Below are 15518 nucleotides of genomic sequence, written 5' to 3' on the forward strand. Positions count from 1 at the left end.
TTTGCCTATTAGCTTAGCACAACAACAACAACAACAAAAAGGCGATCTCTCACCCAGGAAACACACAGTCGCAGAAGAGCCGGGGCCACCCTGAAACCATGGCAACCGTAACGCTGCCGCCTGGAACAACGGAACGTAGCTGTCAAACAAAACCCAAACAGTCCTGACCCACAACAATATGAAACAGGGAAATACCGCCGTGTAATCCATTTATTTCAACAATGTAACTGTATTCTAAATACCACCTTTTTAAACGGTAACTTTAACGGAATACAGTTACTCATATTTTGTATTTTAAATACGTAACGGCGGTACATGTATTCCGTTACTCCCCAACACTGCATCCTGATAGCTAACAGTTCTCAGGGTGCCATTGGCTAGTTAGTGGAGTGGAGTCTGAGGTGAACAGTTTGGTCAGAAACATGTGCATTAACTGCTGAAAATAATTTTGTATGGGTCTAGCAGTCCTGTTTCTCCCTGCCTGAAGAAACAGAGCTGGTGATAATCCTGGGTTGATGCCCTTCTATGATCATACCCAACTTTCCATATGATTGTGCCCATCTTTTGGATCTTTTGGAGACTACGGTAAGGGACACTCAGGAAGGATAAAAGGAAAGCAGCAGTTGTTAGCCACCACCTGCAAAACCATTTTTGGGAATATCTTATTGTTGCTTCTCCAGTGTACCTGTTATCACTAACATTTGCTACAATACCCTTATGCTTGATAACAGGACAACTATCAGTAAACAACGCAAACAATTTCCTGCATTTATATTTTCATCAGTAATTGGCTGTAGCGCAGGAAGCACAGCAGGTCACCTACTAATCGGAAGGTTGGTGGTTTGATCCCCATCTGCTCCAGTCTGCATGCTGGAGCAGACCTAATATCCTTGTGCAATCTCTGACTGTATGAATGCATGAGAATGTTAGATAGAAAAAGCATAGAAAAAAGTGCCTGTATGAATACGTGAATGAGGCAATTTGTGTAAACCGCTCAGATAGAGTAGAAAAGCAGTATATAAGAAAAAAATTCTAGTATTGGGAATTAAATAAAAATTACTTTCTAATTAAATTAAGACTGCTTATTGCTGTTGCAAAAAATGTTAGCACTACTTTTTTGGTAATATGAATAACCAGATTCAGTTTTATTTATCAGTGCAGGTGCACAAAAAATGCTTGTCTCTTGTGAATATGTAGCTTTTTCATTACAATGATTGAAGGTGAATCTGTGAAAGTTTATTCTGCAAAATGGCCACAAATTCCTTTTGGGTAATTATGTCAAACTGAGTGAAAGTACCCTGATGTCAAAAAGCCATGAGTGTAACTGTCATTCAGTATCATATAAATTAAAATCTTTTGTACCCAATGTACCCAACAGATTGTAATAAATTTATTTTATCAATAGTTACAACTAGGACATTTAAGAAAGCAGAGAAGTATGTTGAGGGAAAACATGGGGAAGGAAAAAGAGGAGGTGTATACGAAAGGCGACAAGAAAAGAACAGAGGTTTATATTAAACAGGCTCACATACATAAAAGGAGGCTCCAGGTATCTTGAATAGCAACCACGTCTGTGACGCTGAATTCAGTAACTTAACACCCGTCAGATGCTACTTCCTGAGCCTCTGATTGTCTGTGGCTTATGCTTAAACATGCTGTTGTGTGGAAATAAACATGTGAGGACAGTGTCTTAAATGTCATCTTGATTTCTGTGATTTGGGTGGTGGAAAACCAAAACTCCTTTAATTAAAGTGTTAATTGTATCTATATTTTTTAAATTAAAAATATGATTATGATCTACTGAATAATAATAAATTATTTTTATTTAGTTCAAACATTTTATATCACATGCAATCAAAATACACAGATTAACTTATTTACAGAAATTGTTTGCAACTCATATCCAGTAATCCTACAATCTGATTACCGTTAAAATTAGGTAATTTAAGGGGCAGGTGTAAGTAGTGCAGCAAATGTCTCAGGCAGTAGAAGAAAACAGAAAACTGTAGCATTCAATGGAGTTTTCTACACCTACCTATGCTGGCACTCATTTAATGGGTTAATGCGTACACTGTATATAATAAAAGGAAGATTTTTTTAACCTCCCTTCTCTTTCAACTTTTGTTCGATGTATCTAATCAGTCTTTATTGCCAGATTATTGATCAACAGACATGTATCTGTATTTATTTGTTTGTTGTAGAGCCTTTTTTCACTGATTTTAGAAAATATTCAAATAAAAAGACTCTGGACATCAGATTTTCTTGAGCTATAAGCCACCATCATTCAAATGAAGAACAAAGCTATTTGGGAATACAACGTGTCCCATCTCGGTATTATGCATGAGAAAAGAAATGTCTTGGTTTGGGATGACCGGTATCTTTTTACAACAACCTACGCAAGACTCAAATGTCTTTTTCTTTATTCATGGCCTGATCAGGCTTTATAAAGAAGTCAGCATAACACAATAGCAAGAAAAACTTGAAGACGACAGATAGAATGGGCATGACTGGTAATGTATCAAAAAAAGCCCCAATTTTTTGTAATTTTCTTTTCTGCTTTTCTTTGTAATTGCATTGATAGAAATGTATAAAATATATATAAATAACATATTTGATATATAAATGCTCATATTTGTTTTTACTTGTTAACGTTTGTTCCATCTGTATATACCATATGCGTCTTCAGTCATCCAGCGAGGTGTGTGGGGTCTACTGCTCTGGCCCTATATTCTTACTGTAAGCATGCCACTAGACTGTAAAGAAGAGCCGGGCAGCCTTACTCGCTGCCCCTCCATCTCACAAGAGAAACTTCTTGACAGAGTCATCCATCATGCTGAGCTCATCTACCGTGTCTCAGAAGAATCGTGTTCTTTATTTGTGAGTAACTCCAAAATAAATCTTTGCTCTTTCACTTTTTTAATGTGAAAAAAAAAAAAAAACAAGAGCAAACAAAGCAAACAAAAAAAAACCCCAAACTAGTTTTGATTGTTCACCAGTGCTTCTGTATTCACATGCTTGAAAAGAATATTGGCGGAGCCTAGAATGAGTTATAGCTCTAAATCACTTCTCACACTAAGATGACTTAATGCAGAATTATTTTGTCACTAGAAAGAGACTGTAATCTGAGAAAATACCCCCCCCTCTCTCTCTCTCTCTCTCTCTCTCTATATATATATATATATATATATATATATATATATATATATATATATATATTTAGAGAGAGAGAGAGAGAGAGAGAGAGAGAAAGAGAGATATGAATGCAAAATAAGCACTCTGAAAAGCAATGCTATAAAAACATAGCCCTAGGCAAAGGCCACAGTGATAGCAATGCAATGTTTTTTTTTTCAATTGAAAAGAAGTTTGCTATTACTTTTTATACAGAACATAAGTGCAATAAAACTAAGACATCAAGGTGGGAATGATACTATTTATTTGCATGTCAGAGGTAAAAAGCCATTGCTCACCAGTAAACATCTTAGTCCTTTAAATCTACATTTTTTAATAATTTGGTAAATGTGAAGCTTTGAACTTTGTTGGCTGTTTGACGATACTGCCAGACCTGTGAAACTTTTAGATACTGAGTATACGTTGCATGACCATTCCCGCACTGCCAGTGTTCAGAGCAATCTTCTCTCTCTTCTGAGTAAAAGATATATTTAACTGAAGAAGCAGGTCTACAATGGGGTAATATGTCTGTGATAATGATACACTGCAACAGTAAAAGCACAGGTTTGGCAGTCTGTTAAATATCCTTCACTTTGTGGCTGCACAGTCAAAATGATCTTTGAAACGAGACTTTTCTAAAAAATATGCTGCACAGGATCTACAGCGAAGAGTTTGCTAGAGAACAAAATGTCAATGTGGGGTTTTCTCTTGTGGTAAAGATTTTGTCATTGCTTTCCTGATTGATCTTTTTATATAAATGGTTGAATATCTGTTACCCCTTCTTCTGTAGACAGTAGTTCTTAGGGGTTAGGATTAGGCCGTAACTATTTTGTCATACTGGCTGAAAACAAACCGAATTCATAAGCAAATATAGAAGGTAATACTGGTGTGTATGCCTATCATTTTAAATGTGAAAATTAAACAGTGCCTCTCTTTCTTTCTTTCTTTCTTTCTTTCTTTCTTTCTTTCTTTCTTTCTTTCTTTCTTTCTTTCTTTCTTTCTTTCATTCTTTCTTTCTTTCTTTTTTTTACCACCATTTCTGCACGGGCTACAGGAAGAGATGTTCATCCCACTCCCTTTGCGACTTCAGAGTAACCAGGCTGGCTTTGCATGTATCACCAAAACATTACCGATCCCCAGCTCCAAAAGTGAAATTGAACAGATGTCTGTAAGCACACTATGGCTGAATACCACTGTTGTTTCTTTTTTTTTCTTTGCTAACATCATAATGTGTAAAAACTGCTTTTATTTGCTTGTTCACGCCTTTGCTTTTATGTATTGATGCATATATATTACGTGCTTATAGAGGCGCTTGCATGTTTTTGTGGATTTGAATGGGTTCAACAATCTGTCTGCTTCTCGCACATATGTGAGTGAGAGTGTGGAGGATTTGGAGTGTTGTTAATGCATTATTAGTGTTGTTGCACATGCACATCCTTGAGCTCAGTTAAGCCTCCCCTTCTTTTGCAGTTTGATACATTATGTGATGTTTGCAGTAATTGCATTACAAGAGGTTTTGACTGCTGTCTAGCTACCTATTTAAGACAAATACCAGCTTGGTCAGTAGAGTGGAAACTAGACTGAGCTGCTTAGCAGGCCTGTGAAGGGTGAATTGGCTGTTCTGCAATAATCACCCTTCAACTAACAAAGGCCATAGTATATAACAGCAATTTCTTCACAGGATCATTTTTAGCAATATTGAAACTGCTGGTTAAAAGTTATGTCATCACATAACAGTAAATGTGATCTTTGAAACAGCATATACTGCAACCTCCCATTTTATGAGTAATTTATCCTCTGCTCTTTCTGTTGGAATATTGCCTGCTCTGCCATTTAATGGCCATTTGTATGGTGGTCATTTGCACATACTTTAGACTCTCTTCTGCTTAGGGAGATTTAAGGAGGCTCACATGCCATTTCAGGCTACTTTTGTTGCTGAATGGTTTGTAGTTAATGATCCATTTCTTAAAAGAAGTACTATATATATATATATATATATATATATATATATATATATATATATATATATATATATATATATATATATATATATATATAGACACACACACACACACACACACACACATATATATATATATATATATATTCTTTGAGGCGGACTGTAAAGCATTTCTGTCCTGCAGGATAAATGGTTGCTCCACTCTGTGCTGATGCTGGTTCAGTCATGGATCGAGCCCTTGGTCTACCTGCAGACGACACTGGATCACTACGATCATGCTCCTGAAATGCTGGTCAACAAGACAAAATGGGTTTCTGAGAAACTGGTCAGTCTGGAGCAAGGGGTGGTTGCCCTCATTAAGAAGGTGGGTCAAATCACATATCACTCACACACAAGGTTATTTTTTTAATCCCTGAGGAATTTCTATAGGGATTAATAAATATATAGATAAATAAAGATATCTATGCTGGGGTCTATGCTCTATGCAAAGATTCCCCTGAGACAATCCAGTACATAACAGCAGGGTGCAAGATTGCGTTATGCCATAACCAAGCTGCTGGTGTAATCCACATTAACATCATGCAGAGTACGGCCTGGAAGTCCCAAGGTAAGAATAACCAAGCTAAGAAGGAATGACACCTACGATCTCTGTCCAGAAGAGCGCAATCTTCAAAAAAATCATTTTTTTATATCCTTTTGTTTGTATTTTTTCTGACTATTTCTATATGCTTGCTACACAGATGTTGGATGAGGGGACATTTACTACAACCTACAATGAACAAGGCCTATTTCAGTATGATACTCTGCCAGATATGCTGGAATCTGTTATGAGAGACTATACCTTACTCAGCTGCTTTAAAAAGGATGCTCATAAGATGGAGACTTTCCTCAAGCTTCTTAAGTGTCGTCAAGCTGACAAATACAACTGTGCATAAAATATAAACTGCAGCTAATAAATAATACAGTGCTTAGCTTTAAATTAATTCTTAAGGTTGGTAGTGTGCACTTTAAGATATGACCATGCCTTAGGCGAATCAACCTTGCTTGTAATGCAATGCATTCCTTATTGATTGTTTTGGAACACCTTCACACAAAAGTAGATGTAATGCTTTGCCCTTTCTTCAACATACTGCATTTTATATTCTTTCCCTGTTTAGTTGGTATTTTAACCTTGCAAAAGAAAGAGAGAGCAAACTCCCAAAAGATTATTTGTGTGTCGAGTTGTCAAAAAAATCTGCATATCCTGCCATTGATTTCCATTTCCTTTGTTCCTGACTGGGGTTTCTATTCCTTGCTGGGTCTCGCAGTGTTGTGACTATTCTCACAGCCCCTAGAGTACTGAGTGAAACTCTCATTTTTTTAATGGAGCTAGTTTTACTTCTGCGTTAGAGAAATGAAACACTTTCACCAAAAATGGGAGTCAAACAGAGAGCAATCACTATTAAAAAAAGAGAGAGAGATTTTTGATTAGCAAAAGAGCGGATGAGACGGAGACAAAATAAATAACAGTCGAATTGAAAGCTGGCGCTCTTGAAGGAAACGAATTATTCTGTGCCTAAATGTGTATAATTTAACATGGATCTAACATATATAAAGAAATGTGCCTTATTCACTTCAATTGTTCTGGGAATTAAACATTGAAATCTATATTCTTAGACGTTATGAATCCAGAGAATAAATATTACCTTTCTCTTGTGAACAAAAGAACCCAATAGTGTACTTTCATAGCTTTTCTTCTGTTCATTTAAGAAACCAATAAAGCAAGACAAAAAGCATAAAAGAAACATTGTTTTTAATGTGGTCGTTTGTGTGCTATTTTCTTGAGAGAGTGCATTAGACGTGGATGTGTGGCTCATCGGTTTTTACAGTCAATTCCTTGTTATGCCTCTCTTTCTGTCTTAACCCGATGGCCACGCTTCAGCGTGTAAAACTCAGTCATTCACTCGTGAGGCATCAGTGTAGCGTGCTCGTTCTAGCTGGGTCCAAATGTAAAACTGCACCACAAAACTCAAAAATACATTGCACGTGCCATTTCCTCCACATAAAATGATACTCAAGAAGGAAGATTTGTACCTCGTATATTTCCATCTGTGTGCATTGAGGAAAAGTCAAGTCAGAATTTATGGAGGAAAAAAAATAGATCATACAGAGCATAAAACAAATTGATTTGGTCCCTTCTTTATATAAAACATTTTGTTAATTGTCGGCTTAAATAGCTACTGTTGCATGTGATGCTGTAGAACTGGTGAAATTTATTTCAGCCTGTTAATAACGCAGCCGACATACCATTTTCCATCTGTGAATCTTTGTCTCGTTCCTGATTGCAACCAATTCCAGCCAAAGCCTGTGTGGCCCAAAATAGACAGTGCTCATCCCTTGTATCCTTGAATAAGAAGCAGTGGAGGGCAGCAGAGGAGATAAACCTCTTGTTGTTGCCCTCATCCTTTCCTTTCTTTCTTTTTTGCCCCTTTTTTATTTTACCCCTGCCTGTTACCTTTGCTTTTAACTTAAAATCTTGCATGACCTCTTTCTTTTTTCCATTTAGTCTTTCTGTTTTTTGTTCTGTTCTTGATTGCAGAACAGATACTAACTCACTGCCTTTTATCAACTTCTCAGATTGTTTCAGGCCATCAGAGTCTCTGGATTCCAGAATGCTGTTATATTAATTTCTATGATTAACAACTTGTGGTGCAAAACACATTTTATGTGCAAACGGTAATTAATGCTTATTGAGCATTAAATATCCATCCGTGGCTAAAGAGAAGAATTGAGTCAAACTACTTTAGACATATGTGACAAAATGAGCATGTACGTTTCCACCTTTGTGCCAGTATAAACCATTTTAGCCATGAATGTGCACTGATGCTGCCGGCTGTTTGGTTTCAGTACATAACTTTTGCTGCTTGAGTTTGATTGAAAATGGACACTTTGTCTGGGTGCACTGTGTATGGAACTCAAGGCTGCCTTGAGATGGCAAGCGTCAAAGGTATGTCATCCAATCAGTAGTTTCTGCATTTGAATCCCATTTAGTTGAAATTAACAGTTGGAGCTCAACTCATTCAAATCTTAATCGCATCTTTATCAACATTTGATGAGTTCCAACTTATTCATGTGGCATTTAGAACATTGAAGAATGTTTAGATCCATTTTTCTGTGGCCAGTATGTGTAGCTCATTTCTGAAATCAAGTTTCTGCATCATGCCAACAGTCCAGATTTATGAAGAAATAAAATGATTAAAAAAGTATAATTTCTAAATGCCTGTTGCAAGACTTTTAAACCCTTTGAGTATAACCAAAACTATTTTCTTCAGAATGCTTTTGGTTCGTTTCAAATCTGTTGTGATGGTGTACACAAGAAAAACTGCACACTATGCCCTGTCCAAATATTTATGGGCCTGCCTGCTTGTGTATGCTATTAGTAGACACAACCAAGTAGAGTTCAGATTACTGGCCAGAATTTATTCTGGACAGCAAAAAAAAATATTAATAATAAATAAATAAAATTTAATCCAAACCACATTTGGAGGTCGTTTGAAATGCAATTCTAAGGCTGTTTCTTGGCCTGTATGCTTTAACCACTCAGACTTCAGTGTGTCTTTTTTTATCACTCTCAATGAGACATGCAATAGCAATGTTAAATGTAGATTTTTTTTAAAGTCCTTAGCAGAGTCTAAGATGCTTCTAGTAGTGGACTATGTAAAACAATCTGGAGAATAATATGCAGTAGACGGAGAGATAACTTACAAAAGCCAGTTTCCAATAGACACTTGCACTAGACTGTCCCCAGACTGCTGCTCAATATATAAATGTAATTTACACCTTTTCTGACTTGAGTAACAAACCTGTGAAATATGTCTTTTCCCCACTCAGTTCTACAAAATTCATTATGGAATAATTCATTTTTTATTGTTTCGATCAAATCCAAATTTCAAAATCTAGACTTATTTCAATAAGGAAAGCTTGCTTGGAAGAACTGAAAATGATTTCTTGACGTTAAGGATTTAATTAATAACCTTTTTGGTAATAAGACTCCAATGAACCATCATAGCGATGGCAATGAGAGCAATGACAGGGATTAGGATGTGGTTTCGGCAGTCTATGTGGATGCTGGTAGTTGTGAAGATGAAGGTTGAGGGTAAGGCAGTGATGGGGAGGAAAAGGTGGGTTGCACGAACTGTCTGAAAGGCAGCATGAAAGAAGAGCACTGAGATTTGCAGCACACAAAACAGAGGCTGATTGGGTCATAGAAGGCAGGCAAGAAAATGACTGGACAGAGTAATAATGTCAGTATTGAGTTTCACAATGTGGGGAAGAGGAAATGATTCAATCTTCCGTTTCAGATACAGTGTTCACTTCAATTCAGAGAATGTTATGTGAAGAATAGACAGATGAGCGATTACAGAATTTCCTTATAGAACTATTTCAGCTTCATTTCATTTCAGTTTAAAAAAAGATTAAAATATACTATTCACAATATAAACTGCAGCTACATTTCCTCCAGGCAGCCCTGGTTTCGATTGAGTGGCTGTAGTCTTTGCAAAAGCTGTGTGCTTGTATTTTTCAAATGAAGGTGTGGACTATTTTGCAGAATGATTGGCTGTTAGCAACATACTGGAAAATACTGGTGAATTGACTTATCTGGACAAAAGTGTTCTGAAATATTCTGAAACATTTTCTTGCTCTTCCATAGCCTTTTCCATGGCAAAAAGGCAGGCTGTAACTAAAAAATGATATTGATTTGTTTGAAAGCTGGTGGTTCTGCTGAGTAAGGCTCATCTGTTCCATCACCACCATCTGTGGGGGTATATGGCATGGAGAGTACCAAGTGAGCCTTGGTGATGTGTGTAAGGCACGTGAACAGCTTGTGCATGACCAAAAACTAGATCCTGAGCCTCCAACTCTTTTCATATTGCAGTACCAGCAGACATTACATTTGTTTCTCAGCTAATTCTTCAGCTTATATTATGATGCGCTGCTTTTATTTATTTATTGTTTTTTTTCTTGGAGGGCCCTCAGAAAAGAGTTGACAGTAAAAGCTCATGCACCTGCACGCAGAAAACTGACATGTCATATGTAATAACATCTAGAAGTTGAAACATCCATCAGTTAATATTGCTGCAATGCATCACAAGCCCTCCCCCCATTTTTATTATGTATTTATTTATTGTGTGGGTGTGTGCATGCCCTCACCTGTATGTACATTTGTGAAGATATGTAGGTGATCTTTCTAATATCCACACCCCTAAAAGGCCAGGACAATGCACCACTATGAGACCCAAAAACCAAACATTTAACCAAGGATGAATATACAAGCACAGACAACACCAGGCAGTGTGGTGGACTCTGCTGTGAGGAGACATCCACTCCCATCAAAATCACCCAAATCTGAGTTCAAATTTCCTAACAAAGAGTCCTGATGAGGTGATTCTTGTTATTCCTGATATTACATTAATCCTACTTAATCGACCATCCTTATTATAAGGATTTTTTTTTATTAAAAAACAAACAAACACACATTTTATAAAGTGTACATGAAAATATAAGCATATACATATAAGCAGAAGTTACTAATCTTGAGCAAAATCAATACATTTATCACACTCTCATTATATTACATAAACCAGTTTTCCACCATCGAGATTAAGACAACAAAACAAGTGTAATTTCCATATTTTTATATTGTTGATTCTGTCTTTTTCACTCCAAAACACTAGAGGGCAGTAGTGCTCTGTCATAGAGGTTTTCTTAGTCAGTAGATTTACGTTTTGAGCGACTGTTCATTTTATGGTATTATATGCAAATTCAGACAAGGAAAAAAATAAACTAATTAAAATCCCCACTTTATTTGGGACCATGGCAACCAAAGTAACAACGTTTACTGCTTTTAAGTAATCACTGTTTTTTCTGGTGGCTGCCAATAGTGAATCAGGTGTCAGCATAGAGAGGTGGTGTCATGCCGTGTGGGTGGATGTCAAAGCAGGATGTGGTAAAGGGGGCCTAGTGTCAGCAATGTCAGGTTCAGCTTCCTGTGGCCTAATCACTTCAGCATAGGGGCTCAGAGGAGATTGGGTAGACCCTGTTCTCCTCTCCAGGACCGAGTCCAAAGCTTCACCTTGTTTGGCTCCCGACAACACCCAAGTAATCATGGGCGAGGAAAAACCTTGTGGCCCCCACCTACTTCACAAGATCTGAGGCCATAAATATTTAGGATTGGCTGTAAGTAGTAAGAGAAGGTAGGGAGAGAAAGATGTTAGAGAAGGGGAAAGAAGGGCATAGGGATGAAGGGAGGGGTGTTGTGCTGGGGTGATTTCACAGTCTAACTATTATAACCCGAGGAAAGGAAATCTAGACTGCTGGGATGCATAAGTGGGGCAGAGGAGACAGAAAAGGAGAGACGACGAAAGGAGCCTGAAATGTAAAAAATAATAATACTGCAAGCAGGTAAAGAGAGGAAAAAGAGGCAGTCTATCTGAAATTTGTCAACCACATAGAAAAGGAAAGTGTAAGAGAAATGAGAGGGAATATACAATCGAAATGACCAGGATGTGAGCGCAGCTCTTAAGTGTGACATGCAGGAAAGTAGGTTGAATCTAGAGAGAAAATGAATGACTGGAAGGCAGGTACACGGCTAGAGGAGTTAAGGCTGAGAAGTTGTGTTGGCTTGATATGAAACCGAGACTTGAAGTATGAAATCCTTGAGCCTCGAATGGCTCAGCTGGCTCCCACACTGTTGTTCTACTTTCATTTATGGCTCAAAATGACGGCTTGGAGAGACCTAAAACAGTCTCACAGCCACTGTATGATCTCCATGTAGTAACAGCTCAGTGCTTCTCCGCCGTTCTCATTTTCTCTGCTGTAATAGTGTTTCTAGGCGGTAACTTAAACTTGTCACTAAAATGGTCTGCTTTTTCATTTATACAAAAATAGGGAAAACAGAAAGAAGAGGAGGAATGTCTTCCCTTTGCATCTTCCCTTTGCATCTCAGCTGCTCAAGATGAGTACAGACCTTAAGCAGGAATGATACTTTGGATGTTGTACACAAGTACAAGTGCCTTTAAATTACAAAATTTGAGTTAATGTCTACAAATGTTCACACCACAGAAAACTAATGGGAATTGGTCCTCAAACAAAACAGGCAGGCTACTGATCCTGAGCTCAGTACGCCTATAGGTTGCGTATATGCAGTTTAAAAAAGGAAAAGTTTAAATTATATATACATTATTCCATAACAAAACTTAGAGGAAGCACATCCATAGAAAAGTGAATCAACCTTTTGTTTTGATTTGCCCAAGCATTAAATCAGTGCATCATCATGCATTATGCTTCCTTGTGCAGACACAAAGGGAGAAGCTGGCAGATATTACACCATGAGGAAATTAGCTGAATACTTTGGAGACTGTTCAGAGACAGGCTGATGCTATGTGAGCTCTGTGGGGAAGCGCCCATCAGTCGTCCCAAACTCGTCTCCCCGCTGAAGCAGAGAATCACAGATCTGTTGTCCTACTGAGCTTTCCAAAGTTGTGAAGACATGGAGAAAATGTGTGCTAAAAATAAAAAAAGCTCCGGACAAAAAGCTAAAAAGTTCACTTTTACACTAAACTTTGTCACAGGTGCTATTGGAGCAAATTAGTGCGTGCTGCTATAAGATGCAAAGTTTTGGTTGTCCATCTGCTGCAGAAAATTGCTCCTGAGATTCACTGAATAGTCTTATGTGGGCAAGGAATTGACATCATGCAGACTCTGTACTAAAGATAGTTGATCCGGGTGCATCAAACAGATTTTATTTTCACGTTCACCTCAGTTAGGCGTCGCATTAATCTGGAGTTATGTTTTTTATCTTAGTGGCATAAATAACTCAGATTTTGACTCTCTTTAGCTGGGCTTTTGTTCTCAATAAATCCTAAGGGAAAATCCTAGCGCTTTAGCTCCACTGTGCTCACTGTCTGTTTGGTGTAGAGCAGGTAGTACAAAGAAGATTATTAGATGTTTTTCACAGACTGAAAATTATCTGAAAAACTTCAATGAGCCTGCTGAGGACACAGTCAGGAAATGGCTCTCATACAGTGAAGAGAATATAACTACACACCTCTTTTCAGGTAATCAGGTTTACGTGGTTTAATATTCCAGTTCTTCATCTTCAGTGTTCTCGCCTTTGTATACTTAATTCAAAGAATGAAGGCGGCAGTTCTGTTCAGGCTTCAGCACAGAAAAGCTGATTGTAATTGAAGTTCACAGTTTCTGTTATAAAGGCACTGCGATGCTCCGAATCACTTGCACTCATCAGTTTACCGTGGATATAATGAGAGACAAAGGGAAAACATCTGAGAGGACTGCATCTAGACCAGCGGCTGTGGAATAAACACCCTCACTTTCAGAAAAATGAAGAAGGCAGACAGATGCCAAAAGAAGCTGAGCTTAAATCAGTGCAATTTCCTCCCTTCATGTCTCTGGCCAAAAGGACCTTTGAGAGTTTTCTACCTCTTTTCCTTTTTTTCCCTTTTTTTTTTGGAAAAAGAAAAAAAAACCTGCTTTGAGATATACTGTAAATCACAATGCACAGGGAGGAGCTGAGCTAGTAAGAGAAAAGGGAGGCCTGTGGAAACACATTTATTATTTTCCTGCCAGTGTGCGTCTGCTTATGTTTTTCTTAGATCAAGACACAGTCCTAAAAAATCTGGTGCATTTCCTTCACTTCAGGAAGCACTTTCATAACTTCAAATATAATAATTTCCTTTTTGGAAAGACGCAGAGGATTATCCGTGTGTATTTGGATTTCATTTATCCGTTTTCTTACCCTGAAAGAAAAGGATTGAAGAAAAAAGGGGGCGCTCCCATACAGTTAATGGTTGGACCTCTGGCCTCTGATCCTAAATGGGTTTTGATAGGTGTGGTGAATTCAGTTTCAGCTCAGGGATTATGATTTACCGCCTCTCTGGTTTGGCTCCAGGAAAGCAGCACTCACATCCTCTGCCTATTTTCCTGTTTGTTTTGCCTCCCCGTGATGGCAGAAATAGTGATTATAAATGGCGTGCCGAAGAAATCCCTCCCTTCTCTGACATATGGCACTATAAAGAAGAAAGACTGAATTTTATTTGAAATGGAAGTGCAATCCATTTCAAATACACTAAAGTGCATTGATGAAAATCTAAAAGATTTGTATGGCATGCCAAAACTCGAAGAGTTGAACACTGAAGTGTCCTTAAGATTATTCGTGTTTCTCTATCAGAAGTGTTGGAACAAGGCTGGCTGGTAAAGACGCTTTGTTTGATCACATGGATTGTTTTAATTCTACATAGCAAACTTAAATGTTTTGCTAACTTTGTAGCTTTTATGTTTGTTCATTAGCAGATTTGGACTCTACTTTTAGCATTTTATATAGTCCTCATATTTGCCGTTCATGTACCTGCTTCAGACCCTGTCAGAAGAATCGGCTACCAGGTGAATTAATGACACCGTGTGTTTGAAACACTGATGTGATTTTTATTTAAATAAGGAAATAAACCTACCAAAACCACAAAAATAAACCATATTTATAATTATTATGATTTCCCTTACTTCAATAATGACACAAAGTGTCTTGTTTACAGGGAAACGTGTTTTTAGTTTTAGTTTGGAATCTCCTCAGTTATGAAGTACAGCCAAAATATGTGCAACAAGAATAACTTTTGCCAATCCATCCAAGACGTCTTGAATTACAATGTTCACTTGTCATGCCCCCACCACCCCGTACTTTCTCACATTTGAGGCTTTCCCCCATAATCTCTGTAGCTGGTCAACTATTTATGCAGTTTTGGATCAACAGACCAAGAGAGTGTTTTTATTTTCATGCGACAGACTGAAGTCAGATACTTTTTGAGAATAATAGCAGAGTGAAATGAAAGGGCCCATTTTATGAATAGAGGCATTACATCAGCTTATGCATCAGAAGCATTTGGCTGTTGTGAAACAAACGTTTGAGATAGCATAAGGTAAGAGAAGATCTGAATGGAGGCAGAATGAAGTAAGGACAAATTTACTTAGAAAAGTGCAAAACAGGACGAACAACCTTGGAAATGTATGTGGTGTATATCCAATTCAATTCAATGGTATCTCTATAGTCCCAAATCCCAACAGCAGTTGCCTCAATGTGCTTTACATTGTAAAGACCCTACAATAATACAAAGAAAAAAGAGAAAACTCTAACAGTCACATGACCCCCTATGAGCAAGCGCATTCGTGACCTGTGGGCCAGAAAAACTAACTTTTAACAATATATATGCCCTGCTGATCTGAGGACAAGGCTCACACAAGTATGTGCAGAACGATGCTTATTTATGTTTGCTTATTTATACTTATTGTTTGCAGATTAGACATTTGACACTCCTGTCTCCGATAAGCTGACAATAAGCCA

The 15518-nt window shown here is 37.7% G+C and overlaps 1 protein-coding gene across 1 annotated transcript; it reads left to right on the forward strand.

Moving 5' to 3' along the window:
* Positions 1 to 2490: 2490 nt before the first annotated feature.
* On the forward strand, positions 2491 to 6867 carry smtla (somatolactin alpha). The gene is made up of 5 exons (XM_086262798.1): positions 2491 to 2510; positions 2687 to 2877; positions 4223 to 4336; positions 5313 to 5492; positions 5869 to 6867. Exons 1-5 carry the CDS (start codon positions 2498 to 2500, stop codon positions 6061 to 6063), a joined length of 693 nt encoding a protein of 230 aa, XP_086118924.1. The 5' UTR covers positions 2491 to 2497; the 3' UTR covers positions 6064 to 6867.
* The last annotated feature ends 8651 nt before the right edge of the window (positions 6868 to 15518 follow it).

Source organism: Aulonocara sp. 'chitande type north' Nkhata Bay, linkage group LG14 (genome assembly GCF_057382095.1).
Source record: "Aulonocara sp. 'chitande type north' Nkhata Bay isolate Kocher_YH1m ecotype deep benthic linkage group LG14, A_spYH_male_GT1.1, whole genome shotgun sequence".
NCBI classification, from domain to species: Eukaryota; Metazoa; Chordata; class Actinopteri; order Cichliformes; family Cichlidae; genus Aulonocara; species Aulonocara sp. 'chitande type north' Nkhata Bay.